General features: G+C 38.3%; 1 protein-coding gene across 1 annotated transcript in view; it reads right to left on the bottom strand.

The window, feature by feature from the left end:
* Positions 1 to 24,947, bottom strand: part of ADGRV1 (adhesion G protein-coupled receptor V1) — a 305,425-nt gene that overhangs the window by 64,178 nt on the left and 216,300 nt on the right. Inside the window, exon 86 of the mRNA XM_019474377.1 lies at positions 18,848 to 19,026. Coding sequence (XP_019329922.1) covers positions 18,848 to 19,026 — 179 coding nt within the window. The remainder of the gene's footprint in view (positions 1 to 18,847; positions 19,027 to 24,947) is intronic.

The raw sequence follows: 24,947 nt of genomic DNA, 5'->3' as shown, positions 1-24,947 counted from the left end.
CCCAGTCCATGGACCCTGCACACACAATTCAGGATTGCTGACTTTTTATGCACATGGCCATCTACCACCATGGTAGAATCAATGCAGTGAATCAATGCAGAGCGGCTCATGAGCCACTGAGCTTTAAAGCAGAGCATTTTAAAGCAAAACAAAAATAATGCTCAATTACTTTAAAACTGCATACAGGAAAATGCTGGTTTTAGCAACTGTTTGAGACCGAATCGGTGGCAGACATTCCCTCAGAGCAGATAACTGTGTCGGCTTTTGCAGTGTCAAAGCCTCCTGAACCTGATGAATTCTCAGCCTGAATAGATTATACAGTTCCACTCTTTTTTTGTTTTATATTGTAACAGTAGTCATTTTCCATAAATACATTAAGCAACAAGATTAATGTTTGTGCTGTGTTTTGTTTTCCACTCACCTGACAGGGAAAGAAACATGCAGACAATTTTGTTTGTATGTGCTGTTTTTTTAAAAAAAATTGCTTATGTTGCCATGAACTGGTGTGAAGCAAACCAGTCAGAAAGGGTATGCTGAGCTTAAAATGGGTAATGTTGGAGCTGATGATAGTCACTATTTCCTGAGGAAATTCAAGCGACATTCACACCAGAGAAATTTCTGTTTCTAGAGTAGATAAGATTCTAGAAATTTCTACAAGATTATACAAAAATTCACAGTGCCAAAGGGACACGGGTTTTGACCCATAGTCTTCATTCCACTTCATGCAGTCTTCTATATACATTAACAACAGACCACACAACACCATGAAAACATGGACTCAACATGTATTAAAATTCAGTGGAAGACCCATTTAAAGAGAGTGGCCCAATTTGATGTGCTTTATGGCTGCCTCGGGCAATGGAAGGTGGTGTAGCACTTACTTGGAGGTTTTTTAAGCTTTACAGCACTGATAGGAAGTTTGCAACCCAGACAAAAAACAACTGCATGTATACCAGATGCCACCTCGCTACCTAACATTCCAGCAGTGTTGGCCTGTGATGGTATCATGGATACTGCTACGGGATGGTTTAACACGAGTTAGAATTTGAAAATATTTTTGAAGTACTGTCAGAAATGACTCGCTGTCCATGTGAACCTTTTACTAAAGGAAATTGTAATGTGGCTGAGAACTAAAAAGCTTTTGTCTCCATAAAAAAGCTTTTCTTTATACCACACCCTACATCATTATTGCCTGATGTCTGTCTAGCCTGATAAAGAACACGCAACCTCTCCAAGAAACCTGTTTCAGTGCTTCACAACACTTACCTCTAGAGACCATTTCCCAGTGTTAAATCTTTCTTGGTGTGGTGTACGCACGTTATGTCTTGGCATAGCCAACACGGATGTGGGAAACAGATTTTTCCCTTGTTTGCTGCAACATTTCTTTATCTACTTGTAAATTGCTACAATTTTCCTGTCCGGTCTTCTTTTAACTGAACAGTCCTAGATCTTTCAATCTTTCTGAGCATATTTTATATTTAAGACCTTTGCCGGTCTCATTGATTATACCACTTTGCTAATGTATTTCTCAAATTATGGGGTCCAGCACCTTTGATACCATTTCACCTCAGTACATGACCACAGCAGAAGGCCTTTTTGTGTCCTTAAGACTAAGTTGCTTTATAGATAGGCCAATACCATCTCTGCCTTTTGTGCCGTAACACAAAGTTGTTGACTCATGCTCAGTTTATCATCCACAAGACGCACGAGATCTTTTTGTGAAGAACTGGTAAGAAGCCAGTTATTCCCCATCCTACTTTTGCATAGCTAATTATTCTTGGCAAGATACAGTTCTTTCCACATCTCTCCACTGAATACCATACTACTTTTCCAGAAGAGATCTCAGATGTCAATAACATTATGAATTATAACCGACATTCAATGTACTTCTTTCCCAGCTTTGTGCTGTGGTACATTTGAATGGAAACTCCTTTATCCCAGGCTTGTATTATATGAGGTGAATGTAGTATTTTCCAGTCCATTAGTAACCAAGGAAGACGTTGAACAATATTTGAAGGACCTTTTAAAGTCATGATTCCTTGAGAAGTTTCATCTAAGAATTCTGAAAAATTTACCTGAGCACATAGTTAGTCTGTTGACAGTCTTTTTCAATATGCCTTGGAATATACAGGGAAATTTGAGGTGACTAGATATGTACTAACATTGCTCCAAAGGTCAGAAAGGGCAACAACATGATCTAACTGACATATCAGCCTGTTGAAGAGATCTAATCGAACAAATATGAGACACGATAAAGCATTCAGCTCATGAAGAGTTAAAAAGCAAAAATCAAGATGCTTTTCTGGGCAACAGACTACATCAGATAAACTTGATTTCATTCTTTCAGGAGGTTACACGTTTGGTTTATAAATGCACTTGGAAACTTTTGACACTATTTGAATTACCTAGCGGGATGCAACACAAGGAAAGCAAATTTGTAAAACCTACTACACACCTACCAGACTCACTGGCTAGATCTTAATTCTGCAGAAAAGAATTTGGAAATTACTGTGGATCACATTAAGCAGAACATGAGTCGTAACTTTATGCTGCTGCAAAGACGTAGATGTCATACTTCAACATACGAACGGCATTATATGTTGCAAGACATATGAAGTAACCATTCTGCTCTAGTCAGCATTACCAAAACCTCAGTGGCAAGCTGTGTCTGATTTTGGCACATTACAAAAGCATGAACTGAAGGAAGAAAGTTCACAGTAGAGCTGTGAAGGCTACCAGAGGTCTTATAAATGCGTTCCACTCAGAAAGACTGAAAAAAAAAAAGTTTTGATTTATTTTGTTTTGTTTGGGTTGTGTTTTTTTTTTTCTAAAGGGACATGTATTGGCAAACTACAAGTGGGCAAAGGAACTGGCAATCTACGAGTAGGCAAAAAAAAAGAATAATTCTTCCTCCATGTTGTAATACATTTTTCTTACTGGAAAACACAAGCTGAGGGGCTTAAACTATACCAAGATTGGCTGATGGCTATCAGAGTAGTCACAGAAGGGATTAGATGTATGCAGCTGATCCACAAGGATCAGGGCTAGGTCCCTTAAAAGAGGATCCAGACACAAACTAGTAAGGTACTTTCAAGCCCAGAAATTAATGCTTGGGGAAAAAAAATATAAAAATACCTAAAGCACATGCCTTAAAATGAAAGATGTTAGGCAGCTCTTATTTCTCTGTTTGAACCATTCTTTCCAATGAAGCCCCCGTGGTTTGGTTCTAATGTAGATAAAGCCTTCTCTTCTGGTGAACACTTGTTAAACATTTCCTAGGCAATCCACAGAGTCAAGCCCAAAACAGGAAACAGAGAAGATCAGCTGAGTTTTCTTTTTTCCACTGTAGATCATTTCTTAGTTCTACTCCTTTTCTTTCCTTGCCTTGCCTTGCCTTTCCATTCTCCTTTCCTTCTCCCCTTCCTTTCTCCCTTTACCTCTCACTTCCCTTCCCTTCGTTATCAGTAACTGCAAACTATGCACATCCACAGGATAACTGCACACATCCAGAGAAGATGCCTAGCATCTATTTTATTTACATCTTATTTGGTATTTGACTAGGATGTTGCCTCCCAATGCCCCTGATGATAAGCAAGCTCATTTATATCCATAATCAGCTGTATTTATATCCAATACATCTGTTTGGTTAAGTGAAAAGGAAAAACAAGGATCTAGGAAGAATTCCCATCCTCATTCAATACTGACTTAGTGGGGGACATCCACACTGGCAAATGAAGATCTAGGGATCTATGGTCAAGCATGGATCCTCTTACCATCCAAAATGCCTAACTCTGTTTTGCATGACTCCAACTAGGTAATTTCAAAACAATGTCCAGGCAGAGGCAGACTGAGTCAAAAAAAGTCATTGTTGATGAAACTACAGCAGATTTTGCTCTCTCCATCCTCTACAGTCTATCAACACTGCTCCAACTCTACTCCAAGGCCTTAGGGCCCATGTGCCACCCATGAGAGCATACCATACATACCCTCAGTTTTGTGTTATAAAAACACTCCCTGGTTGCTGTCAACATAACTCTCATGTTGTTTCAGATACTCTGAATTGAAAAAACCCACACAAAGCAATACATTTTATTGCTATGAAGACTCTTTGAAGAGACCAAGTGCTATGTAGTTTTGGCTGGGGGAGAGATTTCAAACAAATGTGAATGAGAACCAGTCTGTGTCACTTAACCTTTGGGCCAGGTATCAGTCCTTGGAGTTCTTTTATTTGACATGAATGTTTGGAATTTGAGTTGTCATTTTATAATTTAGAACATTTTCAAAGGTGACAAGCAGTAACCTCCTCAAGTCTAGGAGGTCTAGTGAAATAGCTAATTTTGGGTGATGGTGGATACCTACAGTTGGAGAGAAGCAGGCCCCTTTACAGTATTTCAAGTTGGTCCTGAAAATTTATACACCAGTTTGGGTTTTTTTCTTTGTCTTGGCTTACAGCGGTAAGATCAAACTTCTACAGAAAACCCAACAATGATTAGGAGAATGTATCTTCTTACAGTTTTATTACAGTGTTTATGTATAAACTAAAATCAGCTATATTGAAATACTGATTCATTGCCCTAAGTTCATACTGTGATAGTCATATTTCAGTAGTTAAAATAATAAAATATATAAATGAAGGCCTAAACATAAACTGGTCTTTCTGCAAATTTGCATGTCATAATTTCCCAGCCAGCAAAAGTGAATGCTTATGCCTCTGCTGTTTCAGAAACTGAGAGTGGTGTTTGAGCATCTTTGTGTGAAGCAGAAAACTCCAGCAACTATAGAAAAAAAAAGAAGTCATAATAAAATCATGTACTGCAGCTGCATAACAACTTGCATTAAAAGGAAGCAACAGTTTCAATTCTTTTAAAAATATATTATTATTACATAAGGATGATGATGATAATAATAATGATGATAATTATGATAAAAACATTGTTTTTCTAAATGCTACACATCCCTCACCAAAAAGCGTAAAAACATGATTTGATAAAAACAAACATCTGGCTTCCAGCATCACTACACAAGGCCATGGATGCCTTGATAAAAATAAGACTCAAAAGGCTGTGGCAGCTGTACTGAAGCTGAGCATTAACAGTCAGAAGCAGTCTGCATTTCTAACAGCTCATTATTCATAATAATCTCAGGCCCACGGCAAGTTTTAAAAGAAGAAGTGACATGGCTTGGGTAAACTGAACACTGGAAGGCAAGCACAGTGGTATCGTGACTCAGGAAGACATAATATGTCCCCTTTCATGATTCAGTCCTTCAGAATTCTTCGTATGAGCACACTGAGCAAGGACCTTCCCTCCAACTAAGCTGATTTTTCTACAGGACGGAGCAGGGAAGAACAATTTCACACCGGTCGGTGTAAATTACGGCTGCCTCAGGGTACTCTAAATTACACTTGGCAGGCCAGAGAGGTTGTTCAAGCAGTGGAGGCCGACTGAAATGTGACATGGCTTGATATTTTGATGACTCTCCGATACGCAAGGGTTTCTTTTAGCAAGAGGTTCCCCTCAGGAAATATATGCTTTTTTTGTCTGCTCTGCAACAAGAGAGTAGCTCAAAATAACCAGGAGAGAGCTATCTGATTTATATTTGCATCGGGTAACTCCAATAAACGGCCTTATGGTAAGGTGAAAGCAGCACTGGTTTATACCTGAGTCAAAGGGTGTTGCTGGAGCTTTCAAAGAGTCTTGACGCAGCCCACATCCCGCTGACATCGCCTTGGCAGGATGTGGTTGCCCACCAGCTCTCCTATATTCTTTGGAAAATCCCTGCCACTTTTTTTTTTTTAATGACTTGCAAAAAACCTACATGCTTCACCCATGTTGGCCAAATTTCATGGGCTGTATCAAATTTTAAACTGAACTCTGATTTCCTTAAATCGAGTCGCAGTTCAGTACTATAAAATAGCTCAAATTTTGATTTTATTAGAAAAAACCTTGGAAATGTATTCGTTACACACTGGTAATTTCTAACTAGACAGTTCAAGATTTTAAAGTGATATTTACATATGTACATGCTCTTACTAGAAATATTTTGCCTATTTCTTTCCATAAAAAAGTGTAGCCAGCTGTGAGAATTGGGTCCTAAATGCAAGCAATTGGGTGCTAAATACAGAGTCTATTGAAATTAAAGGGTACATGGAGATTACAGAAGTTTTTAAAAAACTGACACTGCTGGAGTTACATTTTACAAAGAAAAAATTTTTCTAATATTAGTGGGTTCCAGTCCCAAAGAATAATCTGTTATGTGTAAAGCACCTCTGAAATTTAAGATGACAGACACCACAGTTGTAAATATCACACTTCTCTCTGCATGATACCTATCTGAAGCTATTTAAATATCAGTTCCTGTTGCTTCTAGTTCTGAAAAAAATCCTTTTTGTAATTTACAAAGTAAATTTGCTGAAAATTTATAAGCTTTCTACCAGTAAGATAAGACATTTAGGAAAGCTAAGAAAATGTCAGGTAAAACAAATTAGAAATGTAAAAAATGCACCAGCGTTTATAAAGATTTCTTATTTTTAACTTAAACAACACGGTGTTTCCTGAACTTCTACCATAAGCTTGTCGGTGCTAATGTCAGGTAAAACAAATTAGAAATGTAAAAAATGCACCAGCGTTTATAAAGATTTCTTATTTTTAACTTAAACAACACAGTGTTTCCTGAACTTCTACCATAAGCTCATGTCGGTGCTGTTACTGATAAGCGAAGAACACTAATATAAATAAAAGTTCTTGCTGATAAGTGAACCACAGACAACCCTTCCTGATATTACTGAAGGTTTTTTTTAAAACTTTGTCTCAGTTCTCACCTCCAAACAACGCAGCCAGAGAATCTCCAGCTCTGGATGTTAACAGAGGCTTTTGCAATATGTGGAGTTTTGTTTGTTTGGGGTTTTCAGGGTGGGTTTTTTTTCCCCCTGCTTTGCAAACATACGCAGCTTTCAGTACAGCCTGTGCAGGACACCACGCAGAGCGGAAACTCGTGGTGTTACTGCTCTGGAGGAAGTACCAGTTTCTTTCCTCACAAGCAGTCTGAAAAACCTAAATCTGTGAGCCTGCAGAGCGGCGAGCCTGCACCCCCCATGCCCCTTATCGAAAGCGCTGCATCTGCCTTTCCCAGATGGTGAAACAGCAGATAGGCACCCAGCTGCCTGCGAGGCCGCCCAGCAAAGCCCAGCTGTTGGCTGCGGGCGCTGCTGCTGAGCAAACGCTGAGGGCAATGCCCGAGGAGCTCAGGTCCCCTCCGGCAGCGGTCCCACAGCACGCAGCCACCTCCGGCAAGGGGCAAGGTTGGCACCACTTCCACGTCTGTTAGCTCTGGGATGACAAACTGCCACTTGTTGAAGGCTGAACGTTACTGGCTCCACCAGCTGTTTATTAACAGGGTTTTACGAGGCTGTGCTTTGTTAGCCAGCATCGGCATGCTGCAGAAACAGACTTTGAGATAAGCTGCTTCTTGCAGCTGAGCATCCCGAAGCCAGTGCAGCTCCCCAGGGAAGATGGGGCACCTAGCAAAGACATGGAACAGCCCCTGCGCAAACACTGAGCCTCTGCCCCAAAACCACCTGTCTGGTTGGAGCTACAAGTTCATCTTACACTTTTGAGCACCTTTGCAAGAAACCTTATTCTCTGTAAGTTGTGCAAGTTCTTCATAAATCCATGGCCACGATGTTCCACCAGCTGTTTCACAAGTTAACCTACATTTAGATGTGGTCTTGATCCATGGTGACAACTACACAAATTTTGATGTCAAAATGTAAAAGATGCCTGGTTCAATTTGCCCTACTTACCTAAGAGATGTGGTGCAAGAACTGGAATCAGGGAAAAAACACTTTTCACCCTATAATTTCAGCAAAACAGTTGATTGAGAAAGGTTGTAGAGACCTATGGAATTATTTTGGAAAAAAATTTAAAAGGCGACTGCTTTCCCTACAGCTGCAGCTCAAAGACTACTCCACAATGTTACTTTTGCTTTTGTTTAATCACTTTACCTCAAAAGGAAATAGGGGATTTTCTCTGGACCACAAACATCATCTGCTTATCGGTCAAAGCAAGCAAATCTCAGATGAACCATAAAAGCTGCCCCAAAGAGCCCAGTACAGCTGTGAAACACGTCACCTACTTGTACAAGTACCTTTTGAGACTTCTGTAATCAAATACTACTGCCCAAAGCATAATGCAGCTAGACTGACCCCCTTTGATTCAGTGCTGTACTTGGCCTCTGTCACCTCATTGGGATGATGGGAAAATGAACAACCCAAGAAATCTCTTACTGCCCATACTACTGCTGTGGATATTGTTTGGTATGAATGAAAATCAGAGACAGGCCCATACCTTTTATTTCATAGACAATTCAACATGGGGAAATTAATTCTTTTACTGGATGTAAGTTTCAAATGAAATGCAAACTGTTTATTAAACAGTTTTTCCGGATTTTATGAGTGATAATGTGGCAGTCAACCCCTTGGCATTATTTAGTTTTCTTTTAGTTTCTTTACGCAGCAAAAGAAAGAGAAAAGAAAGTGAGGGGAAGAGGAGAAGAAGGAGGGAAAAAAGGTAATGAAAACACAGTTAGACCATTTTTGTTAAGAAATGTAAACTCAGAAAGCAGCAGAACTTACAATTGCCAGAAATCAAGCCAAGGCTTGCTCATTCCTGTTTACATTTGGACAGATTGTCCCAACAATTTTTTGAAAGACAACTCTACATCAGTAGGAATTGCTGCTAGAAATTTGACCCTATCACCTTTACTCACATGTCAAAATTCATTATGAGTAGCACCACAGTCATTAATGGAGGTACTCGCAGAGTAACTACCAACAATAGAAAACAGTGGGGAAAATCCAGTCCACCATGAACAAAAAATGAAGAAGTGCCAAGATGCTGTTTTGAAACAGCAAAGAACAGGATCTTCAGAAGATTCAGTATGAGTCAGTGTGTGCAACAACAGTCTTGTCAATAAACCAGACCTACTGCATAATAAAGCAAGAAACAATTTCCTTGTTTTTCTCTACTGCTACTGTTACTGTAGAGCTAAACAGTTGTGAAAAGGGGAAAAATAAAATGCCTAAGCAATGCTTTTCTATAATAAGGACCCAAAATGTCATCTACTGTTGTTTTAGAACATGGCCCACTGTTTCAGTCTTCTCATTATACCATCCTCTGGAAATTTCTCTGAACAATTTTATACCTACTTTTTTTTCCTCTTTTTTTCCCCTCCTGTGAAAGAAAATACTAAGGAAGCAGCAATTACCAAAGGAGAAGCAGCAAGGACCTAGCAGAAGCACTGCGTTAATGCAGTTTAGACTTCCAAGGCACTGGAAGCTCTGGAGTCCCCAGGCAGATCATGCCAGAAGCCCCAGAAGACATGCAGCCCTCAGCATTTGACCAGGAAAATAAGCTGGTAGAAACCTGCTTAAAACATGTTAGAGCAGAGTTCTTGCTAACACTGCAATTTTAAAATTATTGAAGGAGTCCTGTGTCTGATTTTAGTTAATTCTCTTGCTCCTGTTTACATCTAAGGCTTCTTTCCCATGTGCATCACTCATTATCAATGGCTTTGAAACAACGATCTATTATTTTCTGGGTTTTGACTATTTAATAATTGTTACAGTATCTCACATTCAAGAGCACTAGCTTTTAGGGAAGGCAGTCCTATTTAGAGTACTTTTTCTACTAATTCTTTAAACCAAGGATTTTAATATAAGTCTAGCTGAAAAAGGGGATGTTTCCATGTGCAAACTGTCAAACATAAATGAGGCTCATGTTCACAGTCCTGCCCTTTGGCATGAAGAATAACAAAATGTCATGAAAAGTTTTTTTCCCCACTTCAAAACAGTATTTAGTGTGTAGACCTTTTTTAATCTGCATGTTTTGTTGTAACATAATAAATGTCCAAGATAAGCACACACCACAACCTCTTCTTCTGCAGCCTCTCTATTAGACATACTGATTCTGTGTGACAACTAAATTTAATACTGCTAATACAAATCAATCTGCTAAAGCTGCGTTCCTTTTTCTCAGACATACCTTAGCACAGTTCGGTGGGATACACTTTTAATTACTGGTGCTGTTACATAGCACAGACAAGAGTCTGCCTTCCAAAGCACAGCTCGCTGCACTAATTACAGTCAATGTCCATGTACTTCATGCAAAATCGACCTACTGCAGAACAGTGCTGTGGTAAAGTTAGGAAAAAACCTTATTTTCTTTCTACTCTTTTTAGGAAGATCAAATACAAGAGGTTCGATTTACATACTTATTATAAACAGCATGTCAGCGTCAATGAAGTAGTCGGAGCCAGTTGCTGGTATTGATCTCACTATTGCTTATTTTAGCATTTCCTGCTGTATTCTAGCGTATCAGATGAAGGCTTTTCTAAACTGTTAGAAAACAGATAAACCGCGAACGAGTTTTTTTAGTAGCAGTAGGCGGTATTCTGCTAATTAAAGACCACAAAGTAGGAGGGACTATCTTGCTAATTTCTTACACAACCTGAAAGGAAATATGAAGCTTTTAAAAGCTGTCAGTGGCAGGGATGCAAGCCTTCATCCTGCAGCTGTTCTCTGTTACTCTTCCCATAGTACTATGCAGGCTTCAGAGAAGTTTCTGGAGTTCTGCTTGGGCACAAAAATCCCCTCGTCTGAAGCTGTTTGAGGGACCAGGCCCCAAGGTCATTTGTGGGTGCAGCTTTCACCTGTAACAACCTATCCTTGCAACCCTTTAAAACTACCTTGATTTGTCAGAACTTAACATTGGTTGGGAATATTACCTTAATAACAAATATTTTCCTGTACTCACTTTTCAAAATTCTGTCACTCAAATCAGCCAGAATTTATCTTTCTTTATTTTAATGCTTTAAAACCACAACACAGCGATTATGTCTGTTTCTGATGTGCTAACATTTGCTTAACATTAACAGTAAATATTTGCCAAGATATAAAAAGCACTCAACCCCCTGCCCCCACCCCCAACTATTTTCCTCCACTGAAAACATATGCTGGTAATGAGGGATAAATAAAAGGTAATTAAAGCCATCACATTTAGCATTGAGTTATTTTTAAATAATCCTTAGCAGTGGGTAGCACATTAGGCAGCTTCACTGGAAATAATGGAGGAGTTCAGAAAACAAAGCTCAAGTACAGAATACAAAAAGGCCAAACTTTGTATTCTCTTAACTGTTGCTATACATCAGGGAAATTGGGTAATTTGCCCAGTACATATCTATCTATCTATCTATATATATATGGGAATGTCTACACTGTCGTGCAGTGTAGACATAACCCAGGTAGCTCTGGTTCATCAGAAACGTTTCTCCTACAGAAGTGCAGAGCTCAGCATGGGCTAATTTACCCTGCTGAGAAGGGCAAAAGAGTGAATGGTGAGAAATCAGCCAGTGAAAAATGCAGGCTTTTTCCCCCCGCTGCTTCAGCTGAGTGGTTTGCACAGCATTCAGCCTCACATCCAGATGTCCACGCATCATTCTGCGCTGAGCCCTAGCAACAGCGGTCTGCAAAAGCTTTGAAATCCTAGGTGATTTGCCAGCAAACTGAGGAGAAAGGAGGTGGAGAAAATTGGGATAACAGGAAGCACAAGCTGGAGGGAGAGTACCACACAGGGAGACACTTCCAAGTCCACGCAGAATATAAAGCAAGGCTCAGGCATTAGGGGATGGGAATTCCACATCCATTTGTCACAGAAACCTCTTTCTCTTAGCACGTCTGACAGTTCAGTTAAAATCCCTGAATGCTTTTTCTGGCTATTCTTGGCTATTTTCTTAGCTATTCCTGCCTGTAAAAGTCTGGTGTTTCAAGCATGTTGTTCTAAGATTCAGGACTAAATTTAACGCTTTTAAAGTAATACGGGAAGGGGGACATAAGAGACTTCATCCAAATATTTAGACAGACATTAGCTTGCTCAAGCTAAAAAATTCCTGTTACTGGTAGTGGCACAAGTCCTTAGGTTTAAGGAAGCAGGGCTCCATTACAGGGAACAGCTAGCAAGCCAGGGATCTGTGCCCAGAACACGTGCCAGCAGTGAAACAGTCATCCACCTTGGTGAGACCTGTCCAGTATTTTGTCTGACTGGGTTAAGTGTCAGTGCACCAGCCTGGCAGGTGTTCGGTTAGAGAGAAAGCATGACTCCATCTGTAACAAATAATTAAGGTTTATGGGGTCCTCCTTAAAAGTGCAGCCAGTAAATAATTAGAAGTTGCAGGGGCAACTTGTCTTGAAATAAAACTTAATGAAAAGTAGTGTCTGGAAAGGTGCTTCAGGAAGATTTTATCCTTACAACAGCATCAAAACAAATGAACCTTGGAGAAGTACTTAGACAACACATCATGAATTATTATGTGTTATGTTTTTGTTCAGGTTGAGCCCTGATCCTAGACTGTCCCCATCCTCTCACCTATCCCTATGAGTTAAAACTTCTTTATTTAAGAAATCTTTGGTGGGCCTTATCATTCAAACTTCCAGTCCTGGCAAGGCTTTAAAGTAAACATTTCTCATCACGCGCAACTTCTATGTACTTTGTATAACACCAAATATTACAAGCAGGGCATAATCATTTACAGGTTTGTGCTTCTTTTAAGCCTTCCACTTCTTCACTACACTCTCAAGTGATGCGAACCCTGCTACCCTGCTAGCATTTGTGGTTCACCACATGAAAGCGTCTTTGGAAGTGTACACTATCTCTATTTTTGTGCATTGTACAGCTCTCAGCATACAGGTGTTAAATAAACCAACAAGTAAGACTTAGTATCTCAGAGCATGAGTTATCTCCATGCTTCTATTTTATCACTAGTTTGGGTTACAACCCAGCAGGGCATGACTCGCTCAAGGAAACTGAGCATTCAGACAGCAACTGCACTGCTTGTTTTGTCTGAAATCCAGGTCTGACTTCCTCTCATGTGAGGATACACAAAGTGCCCTTGACCCACTGCTATGCACCTGGTACTGGAACGCATTTTCTGTGAAGTTTCTTTTCCAGATAATGTTGGCCGTGGCTCCCAGACATTAATTTGTGCCCCATGCCGTGCCCATGTGTAAGAGCTTGATTCAGAGAAACTGCCATGTGAGTAACAGGAAGAGTCGTAACTCTCAGTCACAAGAAGAAGTTCATCATTTCCAGCTTTCTGTAGCCTTGTGTTCTCCTGTCCCCTGGACGTGGCTGCACAGTCACAGATCCAGTGACTTTGCTGGAAAAATCTCTGCCTTGGTCTAGACTGCAGAGATAGAAGTGTTTGTTTTACTCTAGAAAGGAATTTTGCTGGACAATCTTTTTTCATTATTTCTCATAGATATCATTATGGCAGATGATGTGATACAAAGAAGATATATTTGTGAGAACATTTAGCTTGGCCTTTTTCTGCTGTGAGATGTTATCATATCGCTATCACTGAAACCACATACACGGATACTTCTATAATTTTAAAGTATTGCAGTGGTTCATGTGGTTCTTCTGTGCTCAGTTTGTTCGCCACAGGGGATTTTAAAGAGGAAAATGAATGAATTAGGTGGGACCTCCTGAGAGGGGAGATCATTCTTCCCTTGGGCAAATAAATGATCTTGCTAAAAAAGAGACACTTCCAGAAACCGGAGGGATAGGCAGAGGGAAAAGAGCTCTAAAAAGTGCAAGGAGCAGACAGCCATGTCTCAGAAATGACCAAAAAAACCATTCTGGGAACTAGAGGAAACTATATAGTTTGCTTCAATTAAAAAAGATAGGCTAAAGCTTGACAAAAGCCATGCTTGAAAACCAGCTTGACCAGCTTTTGCAAGGACACAGTGGGCAGGGAGATGTTTGTTTATAAACTTTTAAATTTGTATTCTGTCATGTCTAATCACTTCCGGTTTTCTCCTTTTCAAAGGTTACTTGTTTTAGTTTATACTCTAACAAAAACAGTCCTTTGGCCTTCTTAGGGGAGTTCAGTTTCAAGAAGAAGATCTAGTCAGACTCAAAGCTTAAAGCTAAGAGAACTTCTCAAGTTTATAAAAAACATACTTTAATGCTATTGTAGTAAGAGTTTTCAAACCACCCAAGTGAGTTAAAAGTTCAAGCTCCTCTGAGCTGTGATTCTGGCCCATTTTGGAGTAGTACCTTTTTTTTATAACTTCTGTTATAGCTCTGGACAATCTCTTGGGTACAAGTCCAGTGAATGTAGCATAATTAACCTCTAAACTCATGTTTGTGAACAAAAACTGATACTTGTAATTAAATAATTCTGGTCTCCGATCTTAGAAACAGATGAGTTAAGGCAAAACCCTACGAATGGGTGTGGTTCCACTGACTTCAAAGGTTATTGAAATTTTTACTTGTATGCAAGTGTGGACAACTAAATTTTCAGGGTTATATGAGAAATTAGAAAGCTACTTTATTGTCAAAGATTCCCATTTTAGAAGTTCTTTTGCTTGCTTCTTTGTTTTGTAAGAGAGTTATAAAGTGTCATGAACCCAAACCCAGCTTCTTCCATAAAAGATGATTGATTTGTTGCTAGTCTCAAGTCATTCACCAGTTTGAGGTTTTATATCTATACCCGCATTGGTTTCCAGAACTGTCTGCAGTCTGTAAATCGCCTGTGATGCAATCCCTCTAAAGATACATGGTAGACATATATTGCTGACATTTTTCTTCAAAGAAACCATCAATGAGACTGGGATGAAACTGGTGGGAGCTAGATTTTATGTAATTCTTCACATTTCTCTCCTCACCTCTCCATTGCACTTTACATCTCTCTTGGCCAGTATCTACAGTTTCAATTTGCCTCCATATGTTTTCCACCATACCAGGTGAACTGTGTCTTTGTACTTTAAGAGACCTATTAGAAATACACTACTTACTTTAAACGTATTGCTAAGATTAAACTCACTTTGAGAACATTAGCTAAAAAATTTTCAGAAACGAGGCCATGACTGATTAGCTGTATATACCAGGACAACAGCAAATGCTGAACTGTCTGAAGTCTGGGAACCACAGTGAGCTTTGGAATTTGATTTTAAGCTGAACTCTTGTCTTGTGAACTCATCTGTTCATAAGTTTTTCTTATTCAATAGGAAAAAGTCTTCTCAAATGGAGAAGAAAGGTGTTAAAGTGTGCAAGGACATTTACAATTCCTGTGAAGGAACACAAATTATGGGTTTGGTTTATAATCCTGAAAGAGACAATCAGATAGGAGATAAGAAAAAAAAACAAATTTAAGAGAAAGGTTATCCTGAGGTTTCTACTTATGTCACAACACAAAGTCACGGTGACATTCAATGTAATAAGAAATGACAAAAGGAAATACTTTTTTAAAACAGCGTGTACCTAAACGGTAGAATTTATGTCCTTAGAAGATATTTTAGACAGAGATATTTTAGACAGAGATTGCAGCAAATTCAAACAAGGGTTGGAAAATTGTCTGTATGACATAAAGACTCAGAAATATAGAAGGATAATATTTTTTTTTTAGAGTGATTTTAAACCATCTAGTTCAGACCTTAATTCAAATTTCAGTTATTAGCCACTTGAAAGGAGCTGGCACCTGCCTCTTACCACTAAAAACCACTAATGCCTCAGCCATCATGGCAACTCTTAAGCAAGGATACACATTTTAGAGCATGGTTACTAGAGAGCAAGGTAGACAATATACTTGAAATTTAGAGACACATTAGAGATTTCATTTGCAAACATTGACAAACCTTCATGTAAGACTTTTACCATAACACAAAAAGTAAAAAACAGGATAGATAGCAAATGCCTATCCAAGCCTCTTCTACAAGGGGCATTGTCCCTGCCCATGGCAGGGGGGTTGGACTAGATGACCTTTGAGGTCCCTTCCAACCCAAACTATTCTATGATTCTACAAGTCAGCTGCACACAGAGAATGCCCCCACTTTGAAGTTTCACGACATGATTGAGCCAGTGGTTATTACACACAGAAATTAAGCAGAGGTGCAGTTATAAACACCTGCATCTGAAATAACTTGTTATTCTTTTTTAAAAGAAGACAAGAGAACTAATGCATATTTTTAAGAGGGGATCAAATCTTATTACTTTTCTTAGTAAAGGTATTGTATCAGATATTCATAGAACCTCCACATTTTTCTTTACAGATAACCAGATAGACTGCTCTTCCACCATTCAAACCCATCCTAGGCAAATACCCATCTCACTACTTCTTGCATTCAAGTTATGCTGATACGCCTTTCATTGCCAACTTTTCGAGTCCTATTCAAACAGCCTTTCACCTCCAGCTGAGCAATAGGGAAATTAGCAAAGGGAGGAGTAAAAGAGCCCTTTCTTGGCAGTTAGCTCTTTCACACATCATTGAGCTATGATCTCAAAAAAATTATGCTACCTGGTGGCATTGATACAGCAAATTTACCAGTATCATAAAAATATTCACATAATGCCAGAGTGCACTGTTCATGCCATACATAAACTCCACGAATTATGAAAATAATCACCAATATGTATACTACTGTTATCACCATAGCAGCCTGCTAATTTATACTGTGACATATTATGGGAGTTATTGTACAAAATATATGCATTTGTGTGTAGAATTTGTCATATCCGAAGGACGACCTTGTCATAATACTTCTTTTGAAGCACAAAATCCAATACAGCTCAAATAATTTTTTGTTCAGTACAAGAATAAAATGAAGTTCATTCATTTTGGCAATTAATTGTGCCCATGGCATTCTGGTTAGGAACAAAACAGTTGGTCAGACACCACAGTAATGCAAAAATTAGTTGCCTGAAGGAGGTATCACTTAGGAGAGAGCTGAGATAACAGGCTTCGCTGCTTTTATTACTTTAACCAGTCTTCCAGCTCTCACATAGAATGAGGTCCTTACCTGCCCACCATTGTTCTCAAACTATTTGTGAGGCTGATTCTGAAGTTAGTATGTAATGACCTTGACTTTGGAAATCTCCTTGTTACTTTTTCCACTACTACATCCTGGTTTGGAGAAAACAAACCAAGTGATGCAGTTCAATCTGTCCTCTTCCCTACATTCTGGCTTTGAAAGTCCTCTTTGTATATTTAAGAGCAACTTTTAAAGTGCTCTTCAAATTAGGAATTAGCATCAATGCTATTTATGAAAATCCTTGCAGATATCTCCTTACAATGTTCACATTGACTGAGCTGGAATAAGCTGCACACTCACTAAGCTTGGGATGATTTCTGGCATTTGCCCACTTTAGTAAGATGCTGGAAAAGTTTTATATTTAATTTGGGGAAATGAGTTGGACGAGTAATTTTCCTCCACTTAATAATTTTATCAGAACATAGGGATTTTTCCTTGTTCTTGAAAGAATAAGACATGGACATCAAAAGAAAACAACTGTGAAACTGTGGTTCACTGCATAATGATACCATCAGCCCACTGTCTGATTGCAATCAGAAGACTTGATTATGCTACACACATTTCTTGTGTTTACTATGCATAGAGAAGCATTTTACCATGAAGAAAAATACAATACTCTTGTTCACCATGTTCTGCGAAGAAATATCTGTGTATGGGATGGTATAGATCTATGCAGCACTCCTTGATGTAGTGTGAATATCGGAAATGGTCTGCTATTGTAGACCTCAGATACTCTTTTGAGTTGAGAGGTGGTGTCTATTAATGTGGGACTAAACCTTGGCTAACAAGGCTAGACAGCTTGTAGTACCCAGTGTAGCTCATTTAGATCTAAATCAGGTATCCCTGCTTATCATGCGCTGTACACATATATATGTATATACAAGTAGTATTTATAAGTGCACATATATATGTATATGCATATACTCAAACAAACAGATATTGAATTCCAGTATCTACTTCTCACAGTAATTCCCTTTGTATGACAAAAAACCACTGCACTGAATTTTGTTCAGTTATAATGGAATGATGCACACTGTATCTTCCTCTTTTATTAAAGACAGATGGATATTCTCCTGTTTTGGGTCTACTCTGCAAGCACCCTCTTAAGAAGTTTTCATAAAAATAATTTGTACATTCTTCTACTATTTTAAAAAGAAATTGTGTGTTTACTCTTTCCTGTGCGTGAAGCATGTAATTATGACACAAAGTGAATAAGCATAATAGCCTCATATCCTAGAATAGATATTATCATAGATCAGCTTTGCCAGAAAAGGGGCCAGAGTAAAAGAGGTAGGGAAGGAGAACAAAAATATTTATGTATCTTTCCACTTAAATGTCTCAAGTTCTATGAAGATGTATTGTTTTAATTAGGACAGTTTTCTGAGGTCATATATAGCTTTGAAAGGGCTGTGTTAATTATTGGCATTACAGCAATGCTCAAACTGGGAACAGTTTGGAATATAACATATTCAGTATTCCAAGAGAAACACTTCAGGAAATATATTTGACATGTTAATGTAGCAACATTGTTTAGCAGAGAATATATTTAATAATCTAAGAGATGGGGGGTTTAAGGCTTGGTTTCGTGTTGTGTTTTTTTAAACACAGAAATTAAATGGAAGAAAAACATGCTCTTCTGCTCACTTCTGCAGCAGTAGCCATTTCTATCCTTTACCCTGGAATTGCACAGTCTCAGAAAAGAATAAATAATTTACCCACAAAGCAGACATGGTCAAGCTGGCTCTGCCAATGCTCAGCCCAGGATGGAGCTGTGGAGAAACTGTAGCAAAGCCCAATTGCACGGAAAGTGCTGCATTGCATGTGGGCGACATACTTGCTTCATCTCCACCAAATGAGGAATCCCCCTGCCCCTTACTGCATTTGGCGGTATGCATATCCCCTTCTCTATGTGCAAGCAAATTAAATATAAAACAATATAGAGAGTACAATAGCTAGCTCATGCTTTTTTAAAGGAAAACTTACAGATCACTGTAGACGAGGCCATAAATCTGTGCTGTGCTGTGATGATAGATTCCTCTCAGGATAATTAAAAGCAGGATCACAACAAAAGCTGGAAGCCCCCAACTCAAAAGGAAGTAAAGCAGATAGCGCCGCTCTGTGTGTTCATCATTCATCACCAGGACGTACCAGAAATTAACAGCCTGAAGAATAATGCAGGATATTAATCAGTAGACTTGGTGGATGATTAGCTATCCCAAAAAACAAATCACACTGAAACTCACAATACAGCATATTTCTGTCCCAGCATATGTGTATATACAAACATTTTTTGACATAAATATTTTGTTCTCATTTTCTTCTCTTAAGTAATCAAAAGAGACTGATTATAAAAGAAGTATGCTTATTTATATAACTGTTAGAATTGGAATTAGACTATCAGAGAGGAAGGACACCCTGTTTAGTAGAAAACAATATTTTTGCAGTGCAAAAATAGCTTTGTGGTGCAAAAGTAGCTTGCTTCTTGGATTTCCATACCTTCACAGAAAAGACTGACAACTAATGTTGCTAAATCTGATCTGTATTGAATCTTTTATAGTATTGATGAGTTTGATAAAAAAATGCAAAAAAGTGAATTTAAATTCACATGCATCTCTACAACAATCTGTGTCTTGTGATCAACTCATCACCGAACAGCATAACTAAGAATTTAAAACCATATATGAATCAAAATGAAGAGTGAAATAGTTGAAATCTCTTGAAAGAACTGGTAGTATGAGTAAGGAAACACTTCAAGTAAAATAAAATGCTTGGAGTTTTGCTTGGATCTTTGCATTTGCTTTAAGAGGTTAATAGTAAAAACACTTTCCTATGTACTGAGCATTTTTTATGCAAACCTACACACGTTACTACTTTCTAATAAAAACCAAAAATATCCACAATAAAAACATGTTTTGCAAAATATTTCTTCACTTCCTCTACTTCAAACATATTATACCAGCTACAGCTCTGCATGTTATATAATTATTTCTGGCCTTTTACATGGGGTGAATAAAGGATTAATTTTGTCTTTTTCTGTCTAGAGGGCATCTAATTCAAGCTTGTGCCTCTAGCCTGTCTTGACAAGTCAATGGAGAGAGGACAGACATCTTCAGACACTCATTGATCCTTACCCAATCATACTCATCTCTCTCCATTGTCTACACAGGGATTTCATACAATAATGTTGATTTATATGCTTAATTTGCAGCTGTCTATTGTTAGGATAGGTAAAATCCCTATACAGTGACAAGACAATCGCAAAGTGATTATTTGTGTTTGTGAAATTTTGCGGATTCCCATCAGCCAAGGGTTTGTCTACCAGTTTGTTCAAGCAGACTGAATTTTCACAATCAAGTACTTAATTAGTGGTTTGTGGATTCCTTATGTAAGTCTCATCAGTTAATTATCATTACAGGTTTTATTTTGTGATTTATATAGCATGAATATACAATACTTCATAAAGTACATTGCATATGCTAACAACTTGTTTTCAAAAAAAATTATTAGTTTAGTAAGCATTTGAAATGCTCCCTTAGAGAATTACATTTTATAAATATGTCCAGTGTATGTAATTATATCAATTATATAGTAATTATTATGGCCTTTTATATTTTCGTTTGGTGATTGGTGCTATGTGAACAAAGGCAAAGTTTGTTTTCCTTAAAAGAACACAGGAAAATCCTACCATATCATTCTAACTGTCCTGTGTAGGTTGAAAGAACACAGAAAAACTATTAATTCCATGTTGAACATTCACAGGAAGAAAACATTAAACAGATGAAAATTGGTATTTGGAAAAAAAATCCACCGTTTGTGGAAAGATTTGGTTGTTCTCATATAATGTCCTTTTCTCTCTTAACTTTTACATGGGATTGAAAACCCATTCAAGATTCTGTTTGTCACCTTATGCCAATAAACATTCTTCAAAATTACATGCCCTTGGAGTCCTGACTAGGCTGTGCTTCACTGCGAGCATTTCCAGACAGCAAAATCCTTGAACTGATTTATGCCATTATGCTCAGGGATTGTTGGTTCTACTAATTCTGACAATCTGGTGAACATTGTTCTCACTCATCCAACTGAGATGGCTGTCTAAGAAATCATACCTCATGTCCTTGCTCTGTGTTTGCTTAGCCATATTTACCTATCTCACCTCATTTATCACAGAAGAACACTTTAACACCAGTGCTGCTGCAAAGATGTAAAGGGGTTTGGGTAGTTCACCATTTCCTGCGCAGTGACATTTCTATCTTGAAATAAGTTTTCGTCTTTAACCCCTTTTGATGGTCCAAAATTTAATCAATGAAATACAAATAGTGGACTTAATTTTAGCAAATCCTTTCCTGTTGCCATGCTGCAACAATAACCAGTTCTACAGAAGAATAAAACGTACAGTCCATTTCCCAGGTGCTCAGGTGGGAGAACAAATGTACAAGTTGTGATTGTTCTGATGTAGAATGCAAAACAATTACGAATTCAAAAAACACTCTAATGAGATAATGTGAACTTCAGTGAAGCTTTTTTCTTTTAGAATGAGGCAATTAATTGAAATTACCTTCCCAAAATTGGGGTGCTTTTGTTTATTTATTTATTCATTCATTTATCTTTAGTGATAATCTGTGGATATCTGGTAAAGATTAGCTGCAAAATACTTTAAATAAAGTCTTTCCCAACGCAGTGAGAAAACTTCTATTTCCCTTCTTCCTTTTCTTTAGGAATGGCCACAGCTTTCATTTTCAGAATGGTTGCATGCTTTCACATAATTCCTTTTTCAAAGCTCTTAAGTAGTACGTAAATCATTCTTAAAAATAAGCATTAAACTTATTGTAAGATAAGTACTTGTTTTACAAGTCTGCAATGAATTTGTAGAAAATTTAAGGTGCCATTAAATCCACAAAGGAAGAGGATTCAGGTATGGGTGACAGCAAGCTCATGACATTCACTCTGGTTTGCTTATTGAACTGCCACTTTTGCTGTTGATTTACTCCACTGTAGCAATGCCTCAAAAAAGTACAAAGAGTCCACCTTTTGCCATAATTTTATTCTATGTCAGAACTGGCAATTGAGAACTACTCAATTTTATTTTTTTCCTCAAAAGACAGCTTTTAACTTTTTTTTGTAACATTTTTTTTGGTAACAAGGTAGAAAATGCTAAAAGAAGAAAATTGTTATTCCTGTTAAATAGTTGTCATACTACAGATTTGTCATGGGAAGAACAACAGAATACAGAAAGGCATCCTTAGTGTGTGCTCCTAAGATAAAAGCGCAGACTGCATTTGAAAATAGAGGCTTATGCTGTAGCAACGTACATTTGTATGAAGGGACATTTGTCAGGATGAAGACTTCTGAATTTCAGACATTAGTATAAGGCAAATATTTCAGGCTAAGCTCACTCTGTGAGCACCAAGAGTCATTTGCACCTTGCTTACTCCTTTCCCTCTGCAGTCAAGAAAGCCTCCTCCTTAAAAAATTGGGTAATGTTATCAACATTCTGCAACTTACAAAAATGTCCCTATAAAAGCCAAGAAACAAGACAATGCAATACAAAGGGACAGGAACAGACAAGCAAGGATGATTTGATGTGGCCTTTGTTCTGACTCTGAAAATGGACCAGGTGATCTCTGAGGTCCTTTCCATTCCTGCATTTCAGTCAATATCTGGGTAGTAGCTGTGTGTGTAGTACAAATACTTAGATCGAATGTAAGCCTACAAATTCAAGAAGCTAAAAATGGAAAAAGAATTAGAATACAAAGCTATAGATTTTGTTGTTGTAACCATTATTAAAATATGATAAAATGCAAAGTATAATTACTATACCTAGCAATATGCCCAAGATGGAAAGATTAGGACAAAAAGCTAAGGAAGTTTTCCTAGAGTCTAGAAAGTAAAGATCTTTGATCTGGACTACAGAATTGAATTTGTATAGGTCCAATCGTACTGCTAAATCTGTGTTTTCCTATAGACTTTTGTTGCCTGGAAATGTTGCTCCACCACCTTTTGATCACTTAAAATTGTCTGGATTTTCTGGATGTTTCAGTTCCACGTATCTGCACGCTGCTTGCACTTGATTACCACATTCACCCACTTCTGTATGCAGTGATCAAGACTGACACTAGCAGATTTGTATAAAATGAGTTAGTGATCAAGCATATGTACTACGCTATAGAGCCTCACAGAGGGCAGAGTGACTGCATGAGTGATACAGAACCTGTTTGCATATTTTTGCTGTTTCCCAGACAGAGGTATTTAAATCCCATTTAAGTATAAACACATTATTAATTCTGCCTTCCAAATCAAGTCATGTGTATTAAGTATACCATGCTGAGAAATATGAACATTCATTTCCCAGGAACTTAAATCTGTCATTTAGACAGCAGTAGCATCTAGACTTCCCAAATCAGTCTGGTTTTCCCCTGGATCCACAAGCTTTGCTAATACTGTCATGGGCATCAGTCCAAGCACAGAGGTGTCCCCAGCACTCCTTTAGCGCCCTGGCATTGCTTCCTCACTCTGCAATGAGAAATATAAATTTGGGACCTATTCTCAATCAGGAGGAGTAAATTGTAGCTGAGGGCTGGGTTGATCTACGTTTCAGATGATTTCTTTCCTTTTGGGTCTTTCAAACTTCAGGAATTATTCACAGCTGAAGACCTGCACCTACAAAAGGGGCAACCCCTTCACTCTGAGTTTTACTCCTGGCAGCTCATGCAGCTATCACTCAGCAGGCTATAAAGGATTCCCTCTTAAACACCTTTGTCCCCTCAGATCTGCATGAACAGTCTTCATGACTAACACAAGCCTGAGGCTCCACTAAATGCAACGGGACATGCAAGTTCTTAGGACCTGGCCAAAGTCTGTCCAACAAAAATAACAATGGATTTCAACTACAGCCATAAAAATGACCAACTGTTAACAGTCATAGATTTTTTTGTAATTATAAGTGATTAATCCTTGGAAGAGCAAGCATTCGAAACAGGAATCCTTTTGCAACTTAATGTGATGTAACACACGTAGGATGGGAAGATGAAACACTATCAAACACCAAGCAGTCAAAACATGAGATATCCCGGTAAAACAGCAACTTAAAAGCATTACTTTGTCTGTCCAAAATAGTAAATGTTCAGGAGATCTGAAGCGACTTAGGAGTGAAGTGAATGAGTAGCTGTGAAGAAGAATATAATTTACAGCTCACAAAATAATTTAGGTTAGTTAACCTAAGAGAAAGTCATAAGCCAAACTAGGTGGAGAAGTACAGCAGAAAAATTTATGTATTGAGACAGTAGAGACTAACATCCACTAGAGACAATACTTAATCTTGCTAACTCTATAAATTCAGGAAAAACAACAAGAATAAAAAGAGTATTAGTTTCACTAAAGACAGAGCAGTTCAGATCTCTCTGCTCCATTTTTACAAGCAGGTGCAGCAGCCGTGTTCATGACAGACGATCTACTTATAGCTTGCTAAGACCAACAAGCACAGTGGAGCTGTTAGAGATACTGCTAGGGTTCTCAATGAAAGTGAGCCTGACATAATCCCAGGAAAATGCCAGATACCACATGAATGTCACTGGGAGAGAAAGTTGTATTTAGATCAGCCTAATTTGCAATTCTTGGTTTGGTCTGACAACCTGCATATTGGAAGATTTGTATGGTAATGTTTGGAGCTGCATATGTAAAGCTGTATGCTATAATAAATGTGCTATGGACAAATCCTATTAAAATAACAGACAAATAAATGGCATAATTCACGCATTAGTACTAAATATACATTTCTAGAACGAGGGCATGATAATGTATTTTCCAAACAACCTCACAGCTTGTTATTTTGCCTACCTTACAACCGGTAATTTTCCATAACAAGTTTGATTGTTCATGGTCTCCCACGTTAGTTCAATTGTTTTTTACACCATTTACTATTCTATAATGTGTCAAAAGAGCAACGAAGCTGGTGAAGGGTCTAGAGCACAAGTCTGATGAGGAGCGGCTGAGGGAACTGGGGTTGTTTAGCCTGGAGAAAAGGAGGCTGAGGGGAGACCTCATCGCTCTCTACAACTCCCTGAAAGGAGGTTGTAGCGAGGTGGGG

The sequence above is a fragment of the Aptenodytes forsteri genome, unplaced genomic scaffold (assembly GCF_000699145.1).
Source record: "Aptenodytes forsteri isolate BGI_AS27 unplaced genomic scaffold, ASM69914v1 Scaffold41, whole genome shotgun sequence".
NCBI classification, from domain to species: Eukaryota; Metazoa; Chordata; class Aves; order Sphenisciformes; family Spheniscidae; genus Aptenodytes; species Aptenodytes forsteri.
The sequence above is the reverse complement of the archived record's forward strand: the minus strand, read 5'-3'. Positions and strand labels throughout refer to the sequence as shown.